This window comes from Schistocerca serialis, chromosome 5 (genome assembly GCF_023864345.2).
Source record: "Schistocerca serialis cubense isolate TAMUIC-IGC-003099 chromosome 5, iqSchSeri2.2, whole genome shotgun sequence".
NCBI lineage: Eukaryota > Metazoa > Arthropoda > Insecta > Orthoptera > Acrididae > Schistocerca > Schistocerca serialis.
In genome coordinates this window covers 641,763,370-641,786,392 of record NC_064642.1, presented here as the reverse complement: position 1 = coordinate 641,786,392, position 23,023 = coordinate 641,763,370, and the positions used below count along the sequence as shown (strand labels likewise).

Here is a 23,023-nt window from a genome sequence, read left to right as displayed (position 1 = left end):
TTGATCAAAACTTTTTCTACCATGCAGTCTGCAGCCCTTTATGTTTGTGAACATCTTGGTGTCATCCTGGTGTCGATACTCCTCACCAATCTGTCAGTGTGGTTCAGGGAGTCATTTCATCGTAGGAACCTCATCCTTCAAATTGATGAGGAATTCTGGCCCAGTCTGGAACGCCGGGGCGTTCATTTCGTTTGGCATATTCAGAAAGTACAATGGCACTGCTACCGATGCCTTTGTTCTGGTATCTTAAGGAGATTCCATTACTATGTTACCTGTGTGACATGAAGCCATACATCCCGCTACCCTGAGCTAAGCTGTCTGCAACTCGTGGTCTAGTGGCTAGCATTGCTGCCTCTGGATCACTAGGTCCCGGGTTCGATTCCTGGCCTGGTTGAGAATTTTCTCTGCCCGGGGACTGGGAGTTTGTGTTGTCCTCATCATTTCATCCTCATCATTATTACTCGTGACAGTGGCTAGATTGCACTGTGTAAAAATTGGACTGCGTAAAAATTAGGACTTCGTATGGGCACTGATTACCACACAGTTGAGTACCAGACAAACCTAAGATCATCACAAACCCCTGGGCTGTTTTCAGTGCTTGCGTTTCAGGCACATGTCTTCTTGCTGTATGGCAGACCCATTGTGTGGTGAATGTGGACACTCATTTCATGAGGGAAGCCTCTGTGTTCTGCTGCCCATGTGTGTTAATTGTCATGACTCCCACTTTCCTCACTCCCTAGGTTGCACGGTGTATAAAAAGGAAAATAAGATAAGATTAGAAGTCCCTTGATAATTTATCCTACACTGAGGCTTGTCAGAAATTCACTGACTTTACCCTGTGTCGATGGCATGTAACGCTGTCTCTGCTATGTCCTTTCCCCCTTCAGCCTTATCAGCGCAGCTTTTAGGAGGGATGGTCTCCAATCAACCATCTGCTTTGATTGAAAACTGCAGTTTGGCAAGCCTTTCCTCAGCACTGCCATCTTGTCACAGTTTCCTTAATAAGACCTATGGCACAACTTGGTGCAATCACATTCTGCTTACACTTCATGAGTGGGGTCTTCAGGGCCCACTACTGATTTTTTTATTAGCCAGTTTCTGTCCCACCAGTTGTATGGAGTTAGCGATGGCACCGTTCTCAGCTGTCCGCAGACCCAGGAGAATGGCATTCCACAGGGATCCATATTAAGTGTCCTTCTTTTTCTCATTACTAATAGTGCACTTCTGGCCTCCAGACTATTGGTTACCCCCAGCTCTGTATGTGGATGATTCCTGCACTTGTGCTAGCTTCACTCGGTGGCCTCTGTGGAATTACAGCTCCAGGGTGCCATCCAGGATGCTTCCACTTGGTTACTCTTTCAAGGTTTTCAATTCTGCCCATTTAAGTTGGTGGTGCATTTCTCTCGCTGTGCTATGGTCCATCCTGATCTGGCGCTCTTCCTCAATGCCCAGTGCCTGACCATGCTCCCCCCAGTTCCTTTTTGAGAGTCGTCACCTTGACAACAAGCTTAATGGGTTGCCCCAAATCTGCCTTCTGAAGGGTGGCTGTTTTCGTAAACTCAATACCCTTTGCTTCCTTGCCCACACCTCTTGGTATGTGGATTATTTGACCCTTCTCAGCCTTTGTCGGGCATTAGTTCTGTCTCATCTGGACCACGGTTGTCAAGTTTGTGGATCAGGTGCTCCTACAATGATGCTCCTTTAGACCCACTAGACTATCATGGTATCTGTTTAGATGCCAGTATCTTTCACATTAGCCCTGTCCGTATTCTTCTGGTCGATGTTGGAATCCCTCCTCTTTCAGTTCGGCAGCTCTGCTGCTTCGTTTCCTATGCCATCACATTTTGCGTCTTTGGGACATTGTCTGCCTTTGGGTGAGTTTACTAGTTCCTCTCGGCCTCCATCTCTGCCAGTTTCTCGGCCTTGGATTCAGATGGATCTCTTCAAGAGTCTGAAAGCGTCTAAAGCTCTAATGGTTTTTCATTGTTTATTCTGCTCACTCTTACGAGAGTTTTAGAATGTCATTGTTTTTTACAATAAGGGCTCTAAATGTGCTGATCACATGAGAGGTGCCTTCATGTCTTCTATTGGTATGGAATACCATCTATTGCCTGGCCGATGTCAGCTGCTTGCTGCGGAATTGATGGCAGTACATTGGGCCCTCTGCTGTATTAAACGGTCCTCCCTCGCCCAAGTTTTGTTATGTAGGGACTCGCCGAGTGGCCTTTGTACTGCCACTTCGTGTTTTTCCCGCCACCCCTTGGTCTCTGCCAACCATGACCTTCTCTCTTATCCTGGCAATGCTGCTTGTTTGGTTCATTTCCTTTGGGCTCCCAGCCTCTTGGGTATCCCAAGTAATGAACGTGCTGATTGTTGTGGGCCAAGTTTTGGGGTTGGTTGCGCCCCCCTTTCTAATGAACTTTGTGCAGTTGAGGAGACTTGCACCACCTAGTGTTCTTCCCTCAGCCTCTCCCGGTGGGAATCTACCATCCTCTGCTGTCTTTGTATAAGCCATACTAGGGTGACCCATGGTTTTTTACTCCAAAATGAACTATCAGTCCCTTTGAGTTTTGGGACACCCCTCATGGTGATCCATATTTTGTTGAACTGCCCCTACCTTATGACCTTCTGTACTAAATAAGCGCTCCCACCTTCCTCATTCTGGTTGTTTGTGGAAGACCCTTGCATTGTTACATCTGTCCTCAGTTTTCTTCGAGAAAGTATTTTGTCCTCCCAGGTTTAAGTCCTTGAATCTTCCTTTGCAACTGGTGTACCTAGGTTAGCACTGACATTGATGTTTGCATTGGTTGTGGAGGCTTATGGCTTTGCCTTCGCACTGGCTGTGTTCTCCCGCTCTTTTTCTCTACATTTTGTCTGGTCTTTCATGCCATTTTGTTTCCCCTTTCCTTGTATCTTCTTCACTTTTTGCTATCCTCGTTGTCATGATCGTGGTATGGTGTGGTGAGCAGTGAGGGTTCTGGCAATGCTGCTGCCTCGACAGGTACAGCCTTTCTGCCCCCCCCCCCCCCCCCCTCCGCCCCCAACATTCCCCACCCTGTTCTTTACTCTTCCTGCTCCCAACATTCCTTTTAGTTCTTTATTGGCCAGTTTATCCGTTCTCCTTAACTGGACTACACTGTTCGCATTGTTGCTCTCTTGGTTTCTGCCATCGCAGATCATGGGACTGATTACCTTGCTCTCTTGATCCCCCTCCCCCAATCAACCAACTAGCCATCTATTACTTCAAAAGTCTACAAGCCATGCATATATGGGGACTTAATGAATTTATTCATACTTTCGTTTACAGTCTGCAGTGGGACACTGTGGAAACCTTGGAACATGGAATCTGCCTGATGCCCTTCATCTATGGTTTGCAGTAGATTGTGTGAGGAAAGGCAAGCCAAGCAGTGCTTTCTAAATCTGCCATGATTTATAGACAGAAGCACTTCTGTCTCAAGGAAATTTATTAGATTCGGACTGAGAATATCTTCGAGAATTCTGAAACAGACCGATGTTAACAATATTGGTCTGCAATGTTGTGGGTCTATTCTTTTAGTCGTCTTATGTAGAAGAGTCCTGTGAGCTTTTTCCCAGCCACTTAAGATAAGTAAGGGGCCAGTGCAGTAGTGTGTTCTGTTTAAACTCTAGTTGGGATTCCATCTGGACCTCGTGACTTCATTTGTTTCCACCTTCTTCAGTTGCTTCTCTATACCAGGGATGCCTAGTACTATGCCCTCTATGTGGGAGTCTGTAAGACTGTCAAACAGTGGTATGTTTGTGTAAGCCTCCTGCAAGATTAATTTCTTAAATGTGGAATTTAACACTTTGGCTTTCCTTTTGCTGTTTTCTGTTGCCACACCAGACTGGACAAGAAGTTACTGTATAGAACCCTTTGACTCGCTTAGTGATCTTACATGGGACCAGAATTTTATTTGGTTCTCAAGCCAGAGTGTTTGCTAAGGTATGACAGTGGAATTTTTTGTATTATTTGCGCATCAATCATAAAGACACACAAATTTCTACTAACTTCCCTTGTCGTCATTTACACATTATTTTTTGAACCAAGAGTGTAACAGTTCATCCTTCCTCAGAAATTTCAAATTTTGCTATTAAACCACAACGGGTCTTTTCCATTCCTTGGCACATACTTCTCCAGGGCACAATTTACAATCTATTTAAATTTCACCCATAATACTGGATCTAAATGATGTCCATTCATTTTCTAAGTGGGATGCTAACATCATCTTATTTGCTCTTTCTGGAAAAAATACTCTCCTAGCCTTCTTGATGGCTTTATTAATGTCAGTATCCGTTGTCACTATGATATCATGATCACTAGTCCCTGTATCCATACGGACACCATTGATAGGGTCAGTTCAGTTTGAAGCCACGAGGTCTAAAATATTTCCACAGCATGTGGGCTGATGAAGTGGCTGCTTAAGACAGTTTCTGGGGAATATGTTCAAAAGTACTTCCAGACTGCCTGTCCATACCACCTACAATGACCCCATTGATGTCCCAGTCAACTTTTGGTAGGTTAAAGTCGCCTCTGACTTATTTTATGATCTGGGTATTTCTGTGCTATTAAGCATAGATTTTCTTTGAATGATTCTAAAACTGTCACAACTGGTAAAGACACATGATAATTTTCAGCTAGACCTCTTACATGCTCCCAGATAACTTCACAGTCGGGCGCAATGTTGACCCCGATAGACAAGATGTTTTTGTTGACTGAAATAGATACTCCCTGTTCCATAGTGGCTACTGTCTTTTTGATATTTGTTCCATGCCTTGCTAAATATTTGAAAGCTTTCTTCTTTGAGTTTGTCAGATCTCGGGCCAGAGAATAACAAATGAAAACTTTCTTGGAGGGTAGTAAGTTCAGGAACTTTGTTACAAATACTTAGATGATTTACTGTTAAAATTCTGACAGTTTACTTTGTATCCAGTCTGATTACTCTCTCTGTGTACTCACTGCCAGGCATTAATCAGAGGACCTTAAGCGACTGGCGAGGCTAAAAAAATCTTCCCCCTTGTGTACTCCCAAGTACTGTGATACCCAAGTAGCTGCTTGATTTGTGAAGTGAACCTCTGACGTTTAAAGAGAAATCCTAAATTACTGCACCCCATAATACAAGCCCAGAAATCTGCTACCAAGACCATTACAGAATTAACAGAGCCTGTGGTTAAGATCCCCCATTCACTCCAAACCAAAGGACCTTGATTAATTTGGGGAATGATGATGCAAGTTGTGAACTCTGCTTGCACACTGTGCCGCAGCTGCATGAGGCAAGTAGTCTTTACTTCTGCCAGACACTTCTTTGAACTGAGGATGGCCTTAGAATCCAAGAGAGAGACATCATTGGTGATGGTGTGAGCCGCAACTTGCAAATGACTGCACCATGCCCATCCCATAGCCATAGGCTGGGTTCCTCCACATTTTGGATGAGTCCCCTGGCAGACCTACTGAGTTCACATTGGATTTCTTTGCAGCCCTGAACACTATTTCACTAAAGGGCTCCATAAGTCACCTAACATTGGAGCTACTGATAAATAGCAGAAACCCCCCTCCCATAATATGTGACCTCTGCTGACCTTCCTACTTCATCCATGAGTAGACTCATTTATCAGATGAAGGCAACAAAGTTTTTGTTATGTGTGTAATTTATATTGTCTGCTTATGCTTACATGCATTGTATTTCATTGTCTGAATGAAGCGAAATATTCATGTTAATCTGAAATTATTATTTCATTTATTTCTTCCTACAGGGACATAAAACCTGACAATCTCCTGCTGGATGCTCGTGGGCATATAAAGCTCTCTGACTTTGGCCTGTGTACTGGACTCAAAAAATCTCATCGAACTGAGTTCTACAGGGACTTGAGTCAGGCAAAACCTTCTGATTTCAGTAAGTGAATAAAACAAAGCTTCATGGAGATTGTCTTTAACTGTCACCTAAAGGCTAATTTTGGAATCTTAAGTTGGTATACATTGCTGAGAAAACAGTTTTACTTGTTACTGAAGGAAAGACATTATCTGGTTCAAAGTAAGAAAATCCAAAGTGATACACCTTTGGCTGTAGATAGATTCACTTTCACGACAACTGGCTATTTTAAGTACATAAGGAGTCTTTTTTAGTAACAGGAATAGAAGGAATGTAGAAATAGCTGTTTGCCCAACAGCAACAAGCAAAACACTTCCTAGTTTTCTGAACACCTTAAGGAAAGGATGACTAAGTACTGACTTCAAAATTTGCTTGTATCAATTGACTAGTCCACCAGTAACATTACACAAATGTGAAGCATTAATATTCAGAAACAGAGCTGAAGAAACACTGTTAATACTTGGGAGAAAATACCAAGGGAAATTTTTCAAACTGTGTACAATAAAAATAATTCAGAATGCATGATAAAAAAATTATGAAAGCTATATCAAGTGCTAAAGAAGAGAGGGTTGAGCTGGGCTGGTCGTACAGGGTGATTCAGCTGCCCCTACCCATGGGTTTTATGCAACTCACATCGCCTTCAAATACCTTGTGCAAGATTTTCATATTCTCTTGCTCGCTATGAGCAAACCATTAGTCCTACAGGAAAAAAATTGACAGTCCCGTTTTGTAGGAAATTTAATGTAGTGAAATTGTGTACGGGGATATATTTCTGCTAGAGACAATTGCTTTCAAATTCTTCTACAAAAACACACAAAAGTGCCCTTCAGTCACATTTTTCTTGAATAACTCAAAAACCATGGCCTCCAGTGAAAGCACATCCCACTACAAAATTTAACTACATTAAATGTCCTACAAAAAGGTCATGTTCATTTTTTTGTGAGACTAACAGCACTGATGTAGGAAGCAAGAGAATGTGAAAATCATGCACAGGGTATTTGAAAGCATTGCATGTTGCATAAAACCCATAGGTAGGGACAGCCAAACCATCCTGTATCATTGTCAGTAGCAAAGTAACCACCATCCAACCATGATCCTCTCTCCCTCCCAATTAGCAACCTCGTGGTCACCTTCCTAGAATTCCTTACCTCCAACTTGGCCTCACCATCCTTCCCCAGGTCCCTTCCTAAGAACACCAACCTTTAGCAGAAAAAAGGATAGCTGTACAGAGCATCAGACAAAAGCTTAACGCACTCTGAAAAACAGAACAATCTACATTGTTCATCTGTTGTTTTTGGAGTTTAGATAGAGGTTTTAATGAAACACAGTTAATACTAAGTTATATGGCAACTCTAAATAAATAAATATATAAATAAATTCATTTATTGCCATAAGTATAACTTAGTTTTGTACAATATAATTTAATTGACAGAAAATTTGTAGCTTTAAACTGAGAATGTTTGTTTTAGCATCAAGTCCGATGGACAGTAAGCGTAGAGCAGAGAGTTGGAAGAAAAATAGGAGAGCATTGGCTTATAGTACTGTCGGGACTCCAGATTATATTGCTCCTGAGGTTTTCCTGCAGACAGGCTATGGGCCAGCCTGTGATTGGTGGAGCCTGGGTGTTATTATGTATGAAATGTTAATTGGTAAGTCTGATGTTGTTTCCTTAGGAAATAAGTTGAAAGTACTGCAAAAGAAAAGAAAGTTGTTTTTAATTAGGACTTTTTTTTTTTTGGTACGTTTTTATTCTTTTCTGTAAACAATTTTTCCCTGTGTGTGCTTAATTTTTCATTGTTTTTTTGGATGCAAGACTATCAGCAAACCTAAAGCTATTTTCCTTTTTTTGAGGAATGAGCAATGTAATGTTACATCATATTTTGTGGTTACCATCATGTGTGAAAAGAGGTTATTTCTGCATTTGATTGTTGCTGACATTGAGTTTCTTGTTTCAGTGGACTTGAAATGTAAACATGTCAGACGGTTTTAATGGAAGCCAGATATTAATTTTTATCTTTTTACTTTAAGGATACCCTCCATTCTGCAGTGAGAATCCACAAGAAACATATCGTAAGGTAATGAACTGGAGGGAGACACTAACATTTCCACCAGAAGTACCGATCTCAGAAGAAGCTAAGGAAACCATAGTGAGATTTTGTTGTGAGGCCGAAAGGCGCCTTGGTTCTCAGCGTGGTATGGATGAATTGAAGCTTGTACCATTTTTCAAAGGAGTTGATTGGGATCATATAAGAGAACGGCCTGCAGCAATTCCAGTTGAAGTGAGGTCCATTGATGACACATCCAACTTTGACGATTTCCCTGATGTCAAGCTCGAAATCCGTAAGTGAAAAGATGATTAGATAAGTATACAGAGACTTACTATAGGTACCAGTGATTACATGATCCATATTTTAATTAAAGGGCTCAGAAAGTTAGCTGAATTTGATTATTTCATGGGTAGTGGAGGGTTTACAATTTTGACTGGTCAAAATCAGTAAAGCAATGTTGCACCATCTGTTTATTTCTTTAAATTTGTCTGAACTATTATGAATGATTAGCCAAGTTTGAATTTTAATATGAAATATTTCTTTCGTGGCTGATACAGCCTTTGTTGTAGGACATACCTTAAAAAATACCCTCAGACATAACCATTACTGTAAAGATGAGGTTCATGATGACACTGTCACTTAGTACAGAAATAGTTTGTAACAATAATATAATATACATCATACTACCACGAGAAAGCACCACTGAGCTATGAAATGTGTTGTAAGCTTTTATGTGTGATGCACGATGAGTTGAGACAATGGAGATAAATGGTGATTACATTTCATTTGCATTTTGGGGACAGAACAACTAAAGTTCCAATTTTCTGTAAGAATTTGGGATTTCTGGTTTATCTCTAAATCAGTTAAGGGGAACACTGGGTTAGTTCCTTTGAAAAGAAGATGGCTGATTTCTTTCCACATCCTTGGTCAACCCAGTCTTGTTCTCTGATAGTCATTGATGATGGGACATTCAACTCTAAATCTTACCTTGTTTAAGCTGAGGAGAAAGTGAAGACGACTGGGGAAGGGTAAAGTTGTAAGAGTTTGCCTGAATGTAGATGGAGAAGGATAAATTGAGGAATGCAGAAGTAATGAAAGAATTACTTGGGAAAAATGTAAGTTAAGAAGAAAGAAGATTAATACAAAACACTTATGAAGCTACTGATGTACTTGATGCCCTGTCTTCTTGCCTTACACAATATTCTTCAGTTACACACATTTACCATACTTCACAATCTGACTTTTTGTTCTTTTTTAATTTATGAAATCCTAAAGATTTTTGAAATTTGACCGTTTTACACACATCATGTAAACTTCTGATGCCCTGCTAATAAAAAATTTTCCGGTGCCTATTTCTTTCAGTGTTGTTTCTTACACATTCATTCGAATTTATCTCTGTGCGCACAAATTTTAACACCTTTATGTGGAACCACTATGTACTTTCCTAGTGGTTCTTCTACCAGAACCCACACAACTTCATTAAATTTAAGTAATTTCTTCTGAAGTCACCTCTCTTTTGCAAATGCCAGATTTTTTTCAGCTTCACCAACTGGATTGTGATGTCTGCCTTATATTCGTATCCTCTTAACTCACATTTCTTATATAGCAGAGTTATTTAGTTGTTCTACTGTGTAGGTCAGTATCTCGCCATGTGCAGATTAGTTCGTCTCTGCTACCCTTCATGTTTTCATTGTTTACATTTTACGCTGAAGTGCCAAAGAAATTGGAATAGGCATGAATATTCAAATACAGAGATATGCAAACAGGCAGGATATGGCACTGGAGTTGGCAACGCGTATATAAGATAACAAGTGTCTGGTGGAGTTGTTAGATCTGTTACTGCTGCTACAATAGCAGATTATCACGATTTAAGTGAGTTTGAACGTGGTGCTATAGTTCACACACAAACTATGGGATACAGCATCTCCGAGGTAGCAATGAAGTGGATATTTCACCGTACAATTTCATGAGTGTACCATGAATGTCGGGAATCTCGTAAAACATCAAATCTCTGATGTCACTACGGGCGGAAAAAGATTCTGCAAGAACAGGGCCAATGACAACTGAAGAGAATCGTTCACCATGACAGAAGTGCAAACCTTCCGCAAATTGCTGCGGATTTCAATGCTGGGCCACCAAAAAGTGTCAATGTGCGAATTATTCAACGAAATATCATCGATAAGGGCTTTTGGAGCCGAAGGCCCACTCGTATACCCTTCATGACTGCATGACACAAAGCCTTATGCCTCGCCTAGGCCCATAGGCAATGACATTGGACGGATGATAACAGGAAACATGTCTGGTTGGACGAGTCTCATTTCAAATTGTATTGAGTGGATGGACATGTACAGGTATGGAGAAAATCTCATGAATTCATGGACCCAGGATATTAGCAGGGGACTGTTCAAGCTGGTGGAGGCTCTGTAATGGTGTGGAGCATGTACAGTCGTAGTGATATGGGACACCTGATGCACCTAGATGTGACTCTTAACAGGTGACAAGTACGTAAGCATCCTGTCTGATAACCTGCATCCATTCATGTCCATTGTGTATTCAGACAGACTTTGACAATTCCAGCAGGACAGTGCAACACACCGTATGTCCAGAATTGCTACAGAGTGGCTCCAGGAACACTCTTCTGAGTTTAAACACTTCCGCTGGTGACCAAGCTCCCCAGACATGAAGATTATTGAGCATACAAGGAGTGTTCCATAAGTAATGCAACCAAATTCATAAAAAAATCATTTATTGAATATATTCATACAAATAATAAAAAATTTTCAACATAGCACCCTCTTGCGTCAATACACTTCTGGAGGTAGTGTTTCCATGCCTGGAAGGCATCCTGGAATGCCTTTTCCGGAATGTCCTTTAGAGCTGATGTAACATGCACCTGGATGTTTTCAAACATGTCCCGATGTTTTCGCTTCATGACTGCATTTAACCGAGGAAACAAAAAAAGTCAGTGGGAGCCAGGTCAGGACTGTAGGGAGGCTGGGGAACCAATGGGGTCTTGGTTCTGGCCAGGAAGTCGTTGACAGTGGAGGCTCTGTGACTAGGTGCATTGTCATGGTGAACTTTCCACATGTCCTTGATGTCGCTTCGGCAGTACGAGACCCTCCTTTTCAGTCTTTTGAGCACTTCCAAGTAGAAAGCTGAGTTCAATGTAGTCCCGGTAGGTACAAATTCGTGGTGGACAATGCCTCTTACGTCAAAGAAGATAATGATCATGGTTTTGATCCTGGACTTGCTAATGCGTGCCTTCTTGGGACGGAGCGACGATGGGGTGTGCCACTCTGAACTCGGCCTTTTTGTCTCAGGGCCGTACTCAAAAATCCATGACTAACCATCAGTGATAACTGAATTTAAAAAATGAGGATCATTTTCACACATTTCCAACATTTCTCGGCACCGAAGCACTCGCATGTTCTTGTGTTCGTTGGCCAACACTTTTGGGACGAGTTTGCCACACACCTTTCTCATGTTCAAATCTTCAGTCACAATGCGGAAAACGGATGTTTCTGACATGTTTAGAGTTTGTGCTATCAATTGAAGGCTCAGCCGTCTGTCAGAGTTCAAACAATTGAGCACATGCGTCACATTTTCGTTGACTCCTGCGGTTGATGGCTGTCCACTTCTAGGTTCGTTGGTAATCTCCTCTCGACCCTCCATGAACGACTTACGCCATCGGAAAACTTGTGATTTGGACTAACAATCATTCCCAAAGGCATGCTGAAGTAATGGAAACGTTTTGGTGGCTGACTTCCCAAGTTTAACGCAAAATTTGATAGCGTATCATTGCTCTACGGAATGATCCATTGTGCCGTGTTGCATCAACTCAGAACAGGGTTGACGGAAACGCACGTCCTGACACTCTGGCGGCTCGCAGCCAAACGAGACAAAGGGCGTTTTGAAGCTAACACCCCCTTCCACTTAGCCCACCCAGTTACAACACAATGTGGTGTACCGTTGCGTCAGAAAAAAATTGGTCGCATTAATTATGGAACACACTCTGTATCTTGCAATGTGCTGTTCAGAAGAGATCTCCACCCCTTTGTACTATAACAGATTTATGGACAGCCCTGCAGGATTCATGGTGTCAGTTCCCTCCAGCACTACTTCAAGTCCATGCCACATCATGTTAGGGCAATTCTGCGTGCTCGCTGGGGCCCTACACAATGTTAGGCAGGTATATCAGTTTCTTTGGCTTTTCAGTGTATTTATTCTGTGCAAAGTATTTTCCCGGTGTATTTAATTTTTCTTCTAAGTATTACTTACTTTGTCAGAAGAGTGAACCTTTGCATTGGCATCAGTATTACTTGCACATTTATTATTGTTCTGAAATAACTTCTTTAGATTATTCTCCAAATCTCATGACAATAAGCCACAGCCCTCACACACACTTCCTTTTTAATATGAACTTGTCTCTCTTAATTTTCATTTTGTATTAGCAGCTCTTTACTGGTGGATACTATAAATTACTCCTTTACTTGTATACTTGATTCCGTACCTTCTTTGTATACGTTAACCATTAACCAGGAAGGTAGATGATCCTAAATAAAATGACTGTGGGAAGTTCAAACCTGGGAACACAATTTTGTTATTGGGGCTATTTCTGAATACAGCAACAGGAGGGGAAGGGGGGGGGGGGAGATTTTTTTTTTTAATAGATAATTCGAAAAGTAATCCCAAGGGTGCTTTACTCAACAATGAAAATAAGACACACCCACACACACACCCAATAAATCTGCCATCTTCAGGACACAGGACATTACTTTGCGTACATAGAGGACAAACTGATAAAAAAAAAAAAAATTCTGGTAATTTATCAACAAAATTTTTCCATGCTTACCTATTATGTATTGCGCATTGCCTCCTACGAAATACTCTCCTACACCGTGAATTGTCTCAACACATTTTGGGCCACTATCAAATTTTCTTGCAACACATCCCATCAGTACCATTGATTAACAGTTTGCACAGTGGTACAAATTCTTGATGAACTAATCCTTCAAAGTCAAAGAAAGCTATCAACATGCCTTTGACATTTGTCCTGACATGATGAGCTTTTTTTGGTCTTGGACAACATTTCCCGACTCATGACTCATCAGCAGTTATGATTCTTTTAAGGAATATGTCATTCTCATTTGTGCAATTCAAAAGCTCTTCACAGATTTAGAGGTGAAGGTCTTTCTGGCCTTGACTTCTGAGTGTTGGAACGAACTTGGTAGCAACACAATGCATCCCATGATGCTGTGTCAGGATTTCATGACATGATCCAACTGAAATGCTACATTCTTCTGTAGCCTCTTGGACAGTCAGTCTTAGATAGGCACTCACAGTTTTGTTGACGTTTCTGACGTGAGCGTCGTCTGTAGATGTCAAAGGGCGACCTGAAGGAGAGTCATCTTTAACATGTGTCCAACCATTTTTAAACTGTGTGAACCATTCGTAACACCGAGCATGTCTTAAGCACTCATCACCGTAGGTTTCCTGCATCATTTGATGTGTCTCTGTAAAGGTTTTCTTCAATTTCACACAAAATTTAGTGCAGATGCATTGCTCCTCTAACTCAGCCATCTCGAAATTCGCGAACTGTGCGACACAACATTCTACTCAATACAGCACCAAACAATAGCTAACGGACATACGACAATACAACTTCCAGCAGTTACACATTAAACACAGCCGTTTTCAGGGATGCTGACTGCATTTCACTCTTAACACACCATTGGTATGAAATTATGAATGTTCCGAAATTTTTTGAACAGACTTCATACTTCACAAAATAAACAAGGGGTATAAACTCAGTCTTTATGAAGAAGTAGCAATTTTCATTCACAATAGAAAATATGGACAGAACACATTAAATGGAAAATCTGAGACACAGGCAGTGAGCTGCTTTTAGAGCTTTGCATATATGTATTAGGTGATGTACTACAACTCTTTCCAACTTTCTACTGCCTGAGTGACCTTAATAAAAGATAATTCACAAATCACTATATAGACGTAGTAAGAATTAGATTATGTTGACGTTAAGCCTGCATATTTTATATTTTTAATGTGTTTTATTTTATTTTTATTTGTCTTTTCTGTATTGTATTTGCTATAGTAATACTTCCAACAAGTTGTTATAAAGGCACTGAGACAGTTTTGTAATTGTTACACAGTGAGTTGACAGAAGTCATGGTCTACCTCCTAATATCATGTTGGACCTCTTCTGCCCAGTGTAGTGCAGCAACTTGACGCGGCATGGACTTGACAAATCATCAGGAGTCCCTTGCAGAAATATTGAGCTACCCTGCGTCTGTAGCCATCCGTAATGGTGAAAGTGTTGCCTGTGCAGGATTTTGTGCACGGGATGACCTCTCGATTACATCCCATTACCAGTAGTCTGGGTGGCCAAATCATTCACTTGAATTATCTAGAGTGTTCTTCGAACCAATTCCAAACAATTGTAACTTGGCAACATGATGCATTGTCATCTATAAAAATTCCATCGTTGTGTGGGAACATTAAGTCAATGAATGGCTATAAATGGTTTCAAAGTAGCTGAAAATAACCATTTCCAGCCAATAATTGGTTCAGTTGAACCAGAGGACCCAATCCTTTCCATGTTAACACAGCCCACCCCATTACAGAGCCACAACCAGCTTACTCATTGCCATGTTGACAACTTGGATCCATGGCTTCGTGGGGTCTGTGTCACACTCGAACCTTACCATCAGCTCTTATCAACTGAAATTGGGCATCATCTGATGAGGCCACAGTTTTCCAGTCATTTAGGGTCCAACCGTTGCAGTCATTAGTGCAGGAGGGGCACTGCAGATGATGTGCTATTAGCAAAGGCCCTTGAATTGGTTGTCTGCTGCCATAGTCCGTTAATGCCATATTTTGCTGCACCATCCTAATGAATACATTCATTGTACATCCCACATTGATTTCTGTTGATGTTTCATGCAGTGTTGCTTTTTTGTTAGCCCTGACAGCTCTTAGCAAATGTCTCTGCTCTTGGTTGTTAAGTGAAGGCCATCGGCCACTGCTGTCTGTGATGAGAGACGATTCCTGAAATTTGTTATTCTCGGCACACTCTTGACCCTGTGGATCTCAGAATATCGAATTCCGCAATGATTTCTGAAATGGAATTTTCCGTGCGTCTTGCTCCAACTACCATACTGTCTTCAGTTTTTTAATTCCTGTCATGCAGCCATAATCATGACCTACAACTTTTCACACGAATCACCTGAGTGACAGCTCTGCCAATACACTGCCCTTTATACTTTGTCTTTGTGATTCTACTGCCCTCTGTACATGTCCATTTGCTATCCGGTCTTAGGTCACCTCAGGGTATGTATTTATGGTCCACAATGTAAGTTAATAATAATTTACCTCTGAGACAAGGCACTCTATCTTTACATTATTATATTTGTAAGCTTGTTTATGTTACTAATTCATTTTCTGGGCAACAAATTAAGTTAAAAATATATATTTATGGCAAATCACAGTGTTCTGTGTAGTGGAAAAGATTGTAAGTAGCTCTATCAACAATGAAAATTTGTAGTTCTATGCCATGTACTGATAACAAGTCTCAGTAAACACTTCTCTGTTTACAAACTGTGTCAGTTTGAATAAAATACATCAGCCCTTGATAGCTGTCTCCGCCATCATGAGTTGAAATCGCTCACGGCCACGGCTGCCATAGTGTTCCACTTAACTGCTGCTCCTGCGTCTGCACAAGTGTTAAGCCTGCGTATTTGCTTTCACGCAATGTCCAAATCCCACATTGAGTGAAAATGAAGACTACATTTTTGTAGCAAAATTGAACAACATACAACTGGCTGCATCCTGCTAGCAAAAATGTAACATATCATTGTTCCACCTGAAGATAAGATGGTAAACTCTTATAACACATCATGGGATGAAATATAATTATTTTTTTTTAAATTTTTGTTGTCATAAACAGTCGCAGTTCCTTACAACAGTCCAACATGGATGACATAAGATTAGATTTCAAGGAGTAATAAATGACATAACTCTTACATATCAGGCTGGGTTCAGAAGTCAGTGGAGCTGCTGTTACAGGTTCTAGTCAGGACATGCTACACTGAGGCTGAATGATTCCAAAAGAAACTAAAGAAACCAGTGGCCTTTGTTGATCTGCGAGCAGCATATGGTACTGTGTGGCTAGGTGGTCTCCTGATGGAGTCAAAACAGCGTGTCCCAAAAAAAGAAACCAATGACACCTGTGAGAAACACTTTAACCTATCATTACTTCAAGAGTAGCGTTGGACAAAAACAGAATAAATAATTTACCATAAAAAAGGGGCATCCTCAAGGATCCATCCTACGTCCCTTATTCTTCAACCTGTGCACCAGCGATATGCCAAACATTACTACCAAAGCATTTTGCTATGCTGATGACCTTGCGACAGCCATATGAAGCAGCACACTTGAAGAAAGAGAAAATATATTGTCTAGGGACTTACTGCTCCAACCACATGCAGGTAAGATACAAGTTTGTGCATACTATCTAAACAAATGAATTGCAAACCAACATCTCGTTGTGAACTTCTGTCAGCAGAGACAACATTTCCAGCCTAAATATCTTCATGTCACACTGGATCAGTCATTAACATATGAATGACACCTGGAAAACATTAGCCAAAAGCTAAAGATATGAAACATCATTATAAAGAAAGCAGCTGGCACAATCTGGGATGTTGAAGTATCCACTTTACGAGCTGCAGATTTGATACTAGAATACCCGTAGATGTATTCTGTGCCCCAGTATGGCAACACAGTGCTCCCACATGGAAACTATTATACATCTTAACAAATCAGTGAGAATTACTATGCAAATTAAAATCCACATTGATCGCTAGGCTGCACACCATCAGTGACATTCCACCATCTGAATATTGCGATGCCAAGAAGTAACCAGGAGGAAGCTGGATCATCCCAACTACCCCTAAGACCTTCCATTTCTTACAGTCTTAATTGACAGTCTTCCAGACCACTTAAGCTCAAGCACTGCACTGTGGTGGAATGGGTGAAACAACATGAAATCTGATATGAAGGAAGAGTGGCGCAGGAGAAGGAATGCTGCAACAATAAAACATAGAGATGGTAAATATCCATCTGCCAGCCTACCAGGATTTGATCTGAAGAGGAGTAAGTGGGTAGGGAACAGGATAAGAACTGGTCATACCAGGTACAGTGCTATGGGGCACAAGTGGGGACTCTGAAAATCTCCAGCCTGATATTGTGGGGCCCCAAGAACAAGTCTTCAGTACACTGTCAGAGATAGCCCTCTGAGAAACTATTTGGGACCATATAGGGACTTTATTAATGCTATATGTATTTCTTAATATTCACTGTTGTCACAGTACAATAAATGAGATAAATAAATAACTGTTGTGGACCCAACCCATTAAGGCCTCTGTCAAACTCCGATACAGTCCTGTTATCACCTATTTGTTCCACATAGGCATTTTCACCTCTACATCCTCACACACCCCTTCCAGCATATTTGTAGAATCACTCTGCTACTATGTACATACTTCCATTTACTCTTGCAATCTGCCCTTTCCTTTGTACTTCAGAGTTTTACCACCTTCACTTAATAGGCCCTGTCATTGCACAGAGAGCAATGAATGTGATTTTTGTTGCTTGAAGGACTATAAGGGAGTGATGATTTGCATGTTAGTTCTTAGTCATCATCAGCCACTTGATGAAAGTTGACCTATCCTATCAAAGCTTGTTTGTACGGATAAACAATGGTGCCTTCAGTAAATGCTAAAAATGTAGGGAATGGCTGGTTGGTTGGTTGGTCAGTCGATTTGGGAGATGGGACCAAACACTGAGGTCATCCGTCCCATTGGATCAGGGAAGGATGGGGAAGAAAGTCAACTGTGCCATTTCAAAGGAAGGAATGGCTGACTCATAACAAGTTTCAACCCAGTCGTGAATGATGAAATATGATTGATAAGATAAAGAGGTTTACTGTGCTAAGAATTTTTTATTGGGAATGTAACTAGATCATCTGACATTTATCACTTTGTGGTATTGAAGTAATTAACTTTCTAAGTACTCAACAAAATAAATGAATAAGAAAACAAAACAGCTGAGTGCTTTAGAATGCCCACTTCTGGGACCTGAAGTGGTGTTCCAGCACTGGACGATATCTGCTTTGTGAATTAATGACAGAGTGGTGATTTTTAGGCAGTTTTCCACATCCATTGAGATAAATACATGGCTGTTAAATGATAAAAAAATCTGAAAACATTGTCACATTGTACCATGTAATATACACTAGATAGAAGCAGAAGGGCTACATAGATTTCTCCATGGGGCGAACTGCTGGTAGCTTCAAAATCCCTTTGGTATTGGTGGCCCCATTATAATAATAACCTGTAGAAATGTATGGTTGGTTCTCTGCGTCATTGGGAACTGTCATACGAGTCCCAACCTGGCATCAGCTGGAAAGCAGTATAGTGGATGGATGGGAAATCAAATAAAAAGTTATTAAAAAGTCTTAGAATACTCAGTCTATTGTTGTTGCAACCATGACAGTCATGTTAACATCATACATAATGTGTAACCAAGAGATAAGAATTCAGTTGATTAATCTCATAGCAAATTCTTGTTGATAATGAAGGTGCTTTCCAACCTAGTCTTGATGAATTCTTCATCTACAAACCAGCAGATTGCTTCAGGTATGGCATCGGTATAAGAGAAGAATGTTATAGAAGAACATATTGCTGAGTAATTTTGTTGTTGTCGTTATAGTTGCCCCAAGCAGAAATACTGTGGCAAACTGAAGTAATCAAATTTCTAAGTAGCTGACCAGATAAATGAATAATAAACTCAAGTAAAAAAATGTTGTAACTTGCACATCAGCCCTATCTATTGTTTATTTTATGTTCAGAAAATCATGCAGCAGTATAAAACTTTTGTGTAAGGTTATTGCTTTAAAACAGTGTATGTTTAATGTTCTAAGTTCGTTTTGTCATTGGCAATAAGTTAAAATTTTGATGCATTTTATTTGCAGCAGCTGCACCCCTGCCTCAGGATGGTGAAGTGATATACAAGGACTGGGTTTTTATCAACTATACATTCAAGAGATTTGAAGGACTGACCCAACGGGGTATTCCAACCAAAAAGTAGTTACTGTGATAGGTACTTAAAATGTTGTGCAGCACTTGGATCAAGTGATGCTTCCTGTTGTCTCAGAAGATAAATTTTGAGAGGGTGCTCCACAGCTCACCCAGTGTACCTTCGTGAAAGTAAAATAAATAAATAATAATGATAACAATAAAAATAGTGTAAGTTATAGTTCCCAGATGTAAGGTACAACATATAATGACGAGAAAGGCTTGGAGAAAATTTGTGATGCAGTCTTGTCCATTGTGATAACTAGGTTAGTTACTATCCACTAATATGCACTGGGTACTGAGTGAACATTTTTAGGATTAAAACAAATAGGTATGTGCAAGAATAGTTCCCACACACTTGTTACAGTTTTAGAAAAGTGATAGAAAAGAGATCACATACAGTTTTTAATGATATTGATCAGAAGTAATTTCTGCAGTGCTTAAGAAACATTATAAGTTCTTATTATTTTATTTGTATAGATGTGAGGTTTTAATTTAATAGTAAAAATGTGACAATAGCCAGAGTGTGTGGTTTGATTGGTTTCAGAACTGAGCTGTGCCAGGTTTTTGGAAAACATTTATGTGAATGGCTCTTGAGTTAATTGGCACTTCAGCGTCAAACTTCGCTATTCTGAGACATCCATTTACTTGCTTGTTTTGTATTACATTTCATTTAATATTAAGAGTCATATAAAATGTGATAGTTTCTTACACACAGATTGATCAAATAACAATGTTATAAAAATGAGGGATGCACTCTGGGGAAAACCTATTATTTGTTCCCATTAGGACTTGAAGAATGTCTGTCACCTGTTTGTTGGGATTTTATGGAAATGTGTATAAACTAATGAAAAAACTCTCAAATCCACTATCTCACTTGAGTGCCCATGGAGCCTCTTGAAGAACAGCATGCTGTATTTGTAAATTTGCACTTTGAAACTGATAATCTGTTACATTAAAATGTACTTTATCTGGATGTGTAGTAGTTGTGCAGTGTCTGCTTCAATTGCATATTAGCTTTTCATTGGTGTTGTGACTAATGCTTTTGCAGTTAGAACAACAATATGCCAGTTTTAAATAAATAAATTAATGGCATCAGAGGTTTCAGATTACTGATCGGTGAATTAAAGATTATTAGAAGGTCTTACCATGGCAGTCTCAGATAATATTTTCTGTTTTGCAACATTTGAAAATTTGCAGCTGCCTGAAGGCCCAACAGAAAGTATACAAATGAAATTAAGATTCAGAAAATGTCCCTCCAAATAGTTGCTGCAGTTAGGTTCTCTCTCTCTCTCTCTCTCTCTCTCTCTCTCTCTCTCTCTCTCTCTCTCTTTCTCTCTCTCTTGTGTTATTCTTTCCTTTTCCTCTACTTCTGTGTTTCCCATCCTAGAAGCTGACAATGTTAGTGACATAACACATTACAGCTTTTTAAAAAAATTGATTAACCTATTTATTTATCATCCAAGAGTGCTTAACTTTTTAATAATAGAAGTCACTGACAGTTTTTGGACAGTAATAATGTCAATCTGAGAAGCTTTTGTTAATTTCATCCTGTTTCACATAGGACTCAAATGTTTTTGAAATGATCATTATTTCACCAAAAGAATATTAATTTTTGCGTGTACGCACGACAGAAACCTTAAATTTTATTCTAAAATAATACTGTGTGATTGATGGCCTTTCTTTTTTTGTATTAGATATTGAAAGTGTGTGTGTGTGTGTGTGTGTGTGTGTGTGTGTTTGTTTGTTTTCAAGCTCTCTATTGTATTAACACTGGGAAACCAGTTACAAGAATGTGTTGCTATTCCTTTTACGTGATTTTGTTTTGAATATAATCAGAAAGTTGATAATGTATTTTTCTCTTTTGTGTTATTTATTACTTTTTATTATTACCTGTTGTTTGTAAAACCCTTTGTTGTAAATATGTATTTCAATGTTTCTGTAAAACAGCAGAATGAAAAAAATCTGTGACAAATTAAAGTTGTTGTTTGTGTTTGAAAGTGCCAGTTTTTGTGTCAATGGTTACTTGACCTTTGTTGCACAGCACCACATTTTTATCATCAATCTATATTCATTTACACTTTTACATGGATGAACAATGGTAGCTACATCGAAAAAGTTCTGCCATTTCCCTTATTTGTGTTTTCTAATGTAACTGAAACATCTACTTTTATCTGCAATTGAGAGTGTGTGCGTGTAAATTGCCCAGTACTTACGATCTCTTACATTATGTTGCTGTGGTATTGACAGGTTATTCTATGCATCAATCTCGCAAGTGCAAGAGAATTATTAGTTTCAAGCATCCATTGACATGATCTTTTGGTAATTTAACAGATTGTTTTTCTGTCTGTTATCTACTTTTATGGCTGTACAATGTAATTAATTAGTCATTAATTTGTGTACAAATTGTGTATAATAAGTATATAATATATGTGTTGTTTTCCAAAATTGTTTCATAAGAGTATGTGTGTATATTTCTCCTCTGTACGTCACGTGTGAGTGGAAAGAGGAAGGGACAACTAGTGGTGATTTTTGTTTACATTCATTGGAAGAGATAAACATCATAAATTACAACCAATTACAAGCAAATACTTTGGAATCTCATTTGATGATTATGTTTAATTTTTCCTTCAACAGTGTTAAATGTAACTTAAATTAGTGGCACTAAAAGTAAATGTGTAGCAAAAATTTTGCAGAAAATTATTTTCATTGATTTTTGGATTTATTAAATGAGCTATGCTGAATTTTTGTAAACTGTTATTAAACAGAACCTGTCAACATGAAAATTATATTTTATGCTTTTAATAACTACACTTGTGTTTTCTTATATTTAGGCAATTCAGAAAACTGAAATGGTGTTCCAGAAAATCAGAGTATGTCTCCTTTCATTCCTTCATGTCTGATCGGCAAAATGAACTTAGTCCCAGTTTGTAGAGCTAATATTTAAATCTTAACTTCATGAAATTCTTAAAATTACTTCATATGTGCTTGCTGCATACAGGCATTATTAGCAATTAAATGCTAAATGTTTATTCTCTTGTTAAGACCAAGTGAGGTAGCACATGAATGAGAAAATGGGTAAAGAGCTTAACAGTGATTTCCTTATTGTCCTTAGTAGCGAGTCATTTTGCTGTTACCTAGTTCTATGACGAGATCTTAAACAATGTACTTAACACAGTATGCAGTGAATTTGATGGGTTTTCACATTTATTATTACTCGTAGCAACATGATGACCATCTAGGGACCACAAACAATGCAACACTAATTTTTCCTTGGCCAGTTTTGGTTGAAAAATGAGGAATTCATTGTGGGACATGGTGGAATATTCTCACTTCAGCCCCTATAGTTTCATGAAGCTTCAATAGGTGGCCTTCAGAATGACTACTAATGGAGATGCAGTCCAAGCAGAGAGAACTGTCACAGAGTTTCTTTTGGTAGAAAACAAACATTGTCAAATATCTACGTAGACATGGCAGTGAATAAAAGCACACTGAGTCGTTGGTTGAGCCATCTGCCATGGCAACGAGGTTGCTTAGACCTGTCTCCCATGTGCTGGCTGGCCGCATACAACTGTGACTCCTACAATGTTGGAGTGTGCGAACACACTCATTCAAGGTGATAGACGGATCACAATCAAACACCTCACTGATCAACTGGAGGTCTCTGTTTGTAGTGCTGGCACACTAGTCCACAAGTTAGGATACTCAGAGCTGTGTGCCCGTTGGGATCCATCCTATAGCCCGGATCCATCTCTTTGGCCCAATTAAGGGTGAACTCTGCAAGAAGCGGTGTTTGGATGATGGTGAGGTTACTGATGCAGCAAGACACACACTCAGATGTCCACCAGTAGAGTGGTAGCTTGCACACATCTAGGCACTCCCGGAAAGGTGGTGTAAGGCTGTCACCTTGAATGGAGATTATGTTGAAAATAAGTTT

The 23,023-nt window shown here is 39.7% G+C and overlaps 1 protein-coding gene across 4 annotated transcripts in view; it reads left to right on the top strand.

The window, feature by feature from the left end:
* Positions 1 to 21,897, top strand: part of LOC126480744 (serine/threonine-protein kinase tricornered) — a 602,474-nt gene extending 580,577 nt beyond the window's left edge. For all 4 annotated transcript variants that reach the window (XM_050104022.1, XM_050104023.1, XM_050104024.1 and 1 more), the window contains 4 exons: positions 5,770 to 5,909; positions 7,355 to 7,534; positions 7,914 to 8,225; positions 18,984 to 21,897. In XM_050104022.1, coding sequence (XP_049959979.1) covers positions 5,770 to 5,909; positions 7,355 to 7,534; positions 7,914 to 8,225; positions 18,984 to 19,099 — 748 coding nt within the window. In that variant the 3' untranslated portion in view covers positions 19,100 to 21,897. The remainder of the gene's footprint in view (positions 1 to 5,769; positions 5,910 to 7,354; positions 7,535 to 7,913; positions 8,226 to 18,983) is intronic.
* Positions 21,898 to 23,023: the final 1,126 nt, after the last annotated feature.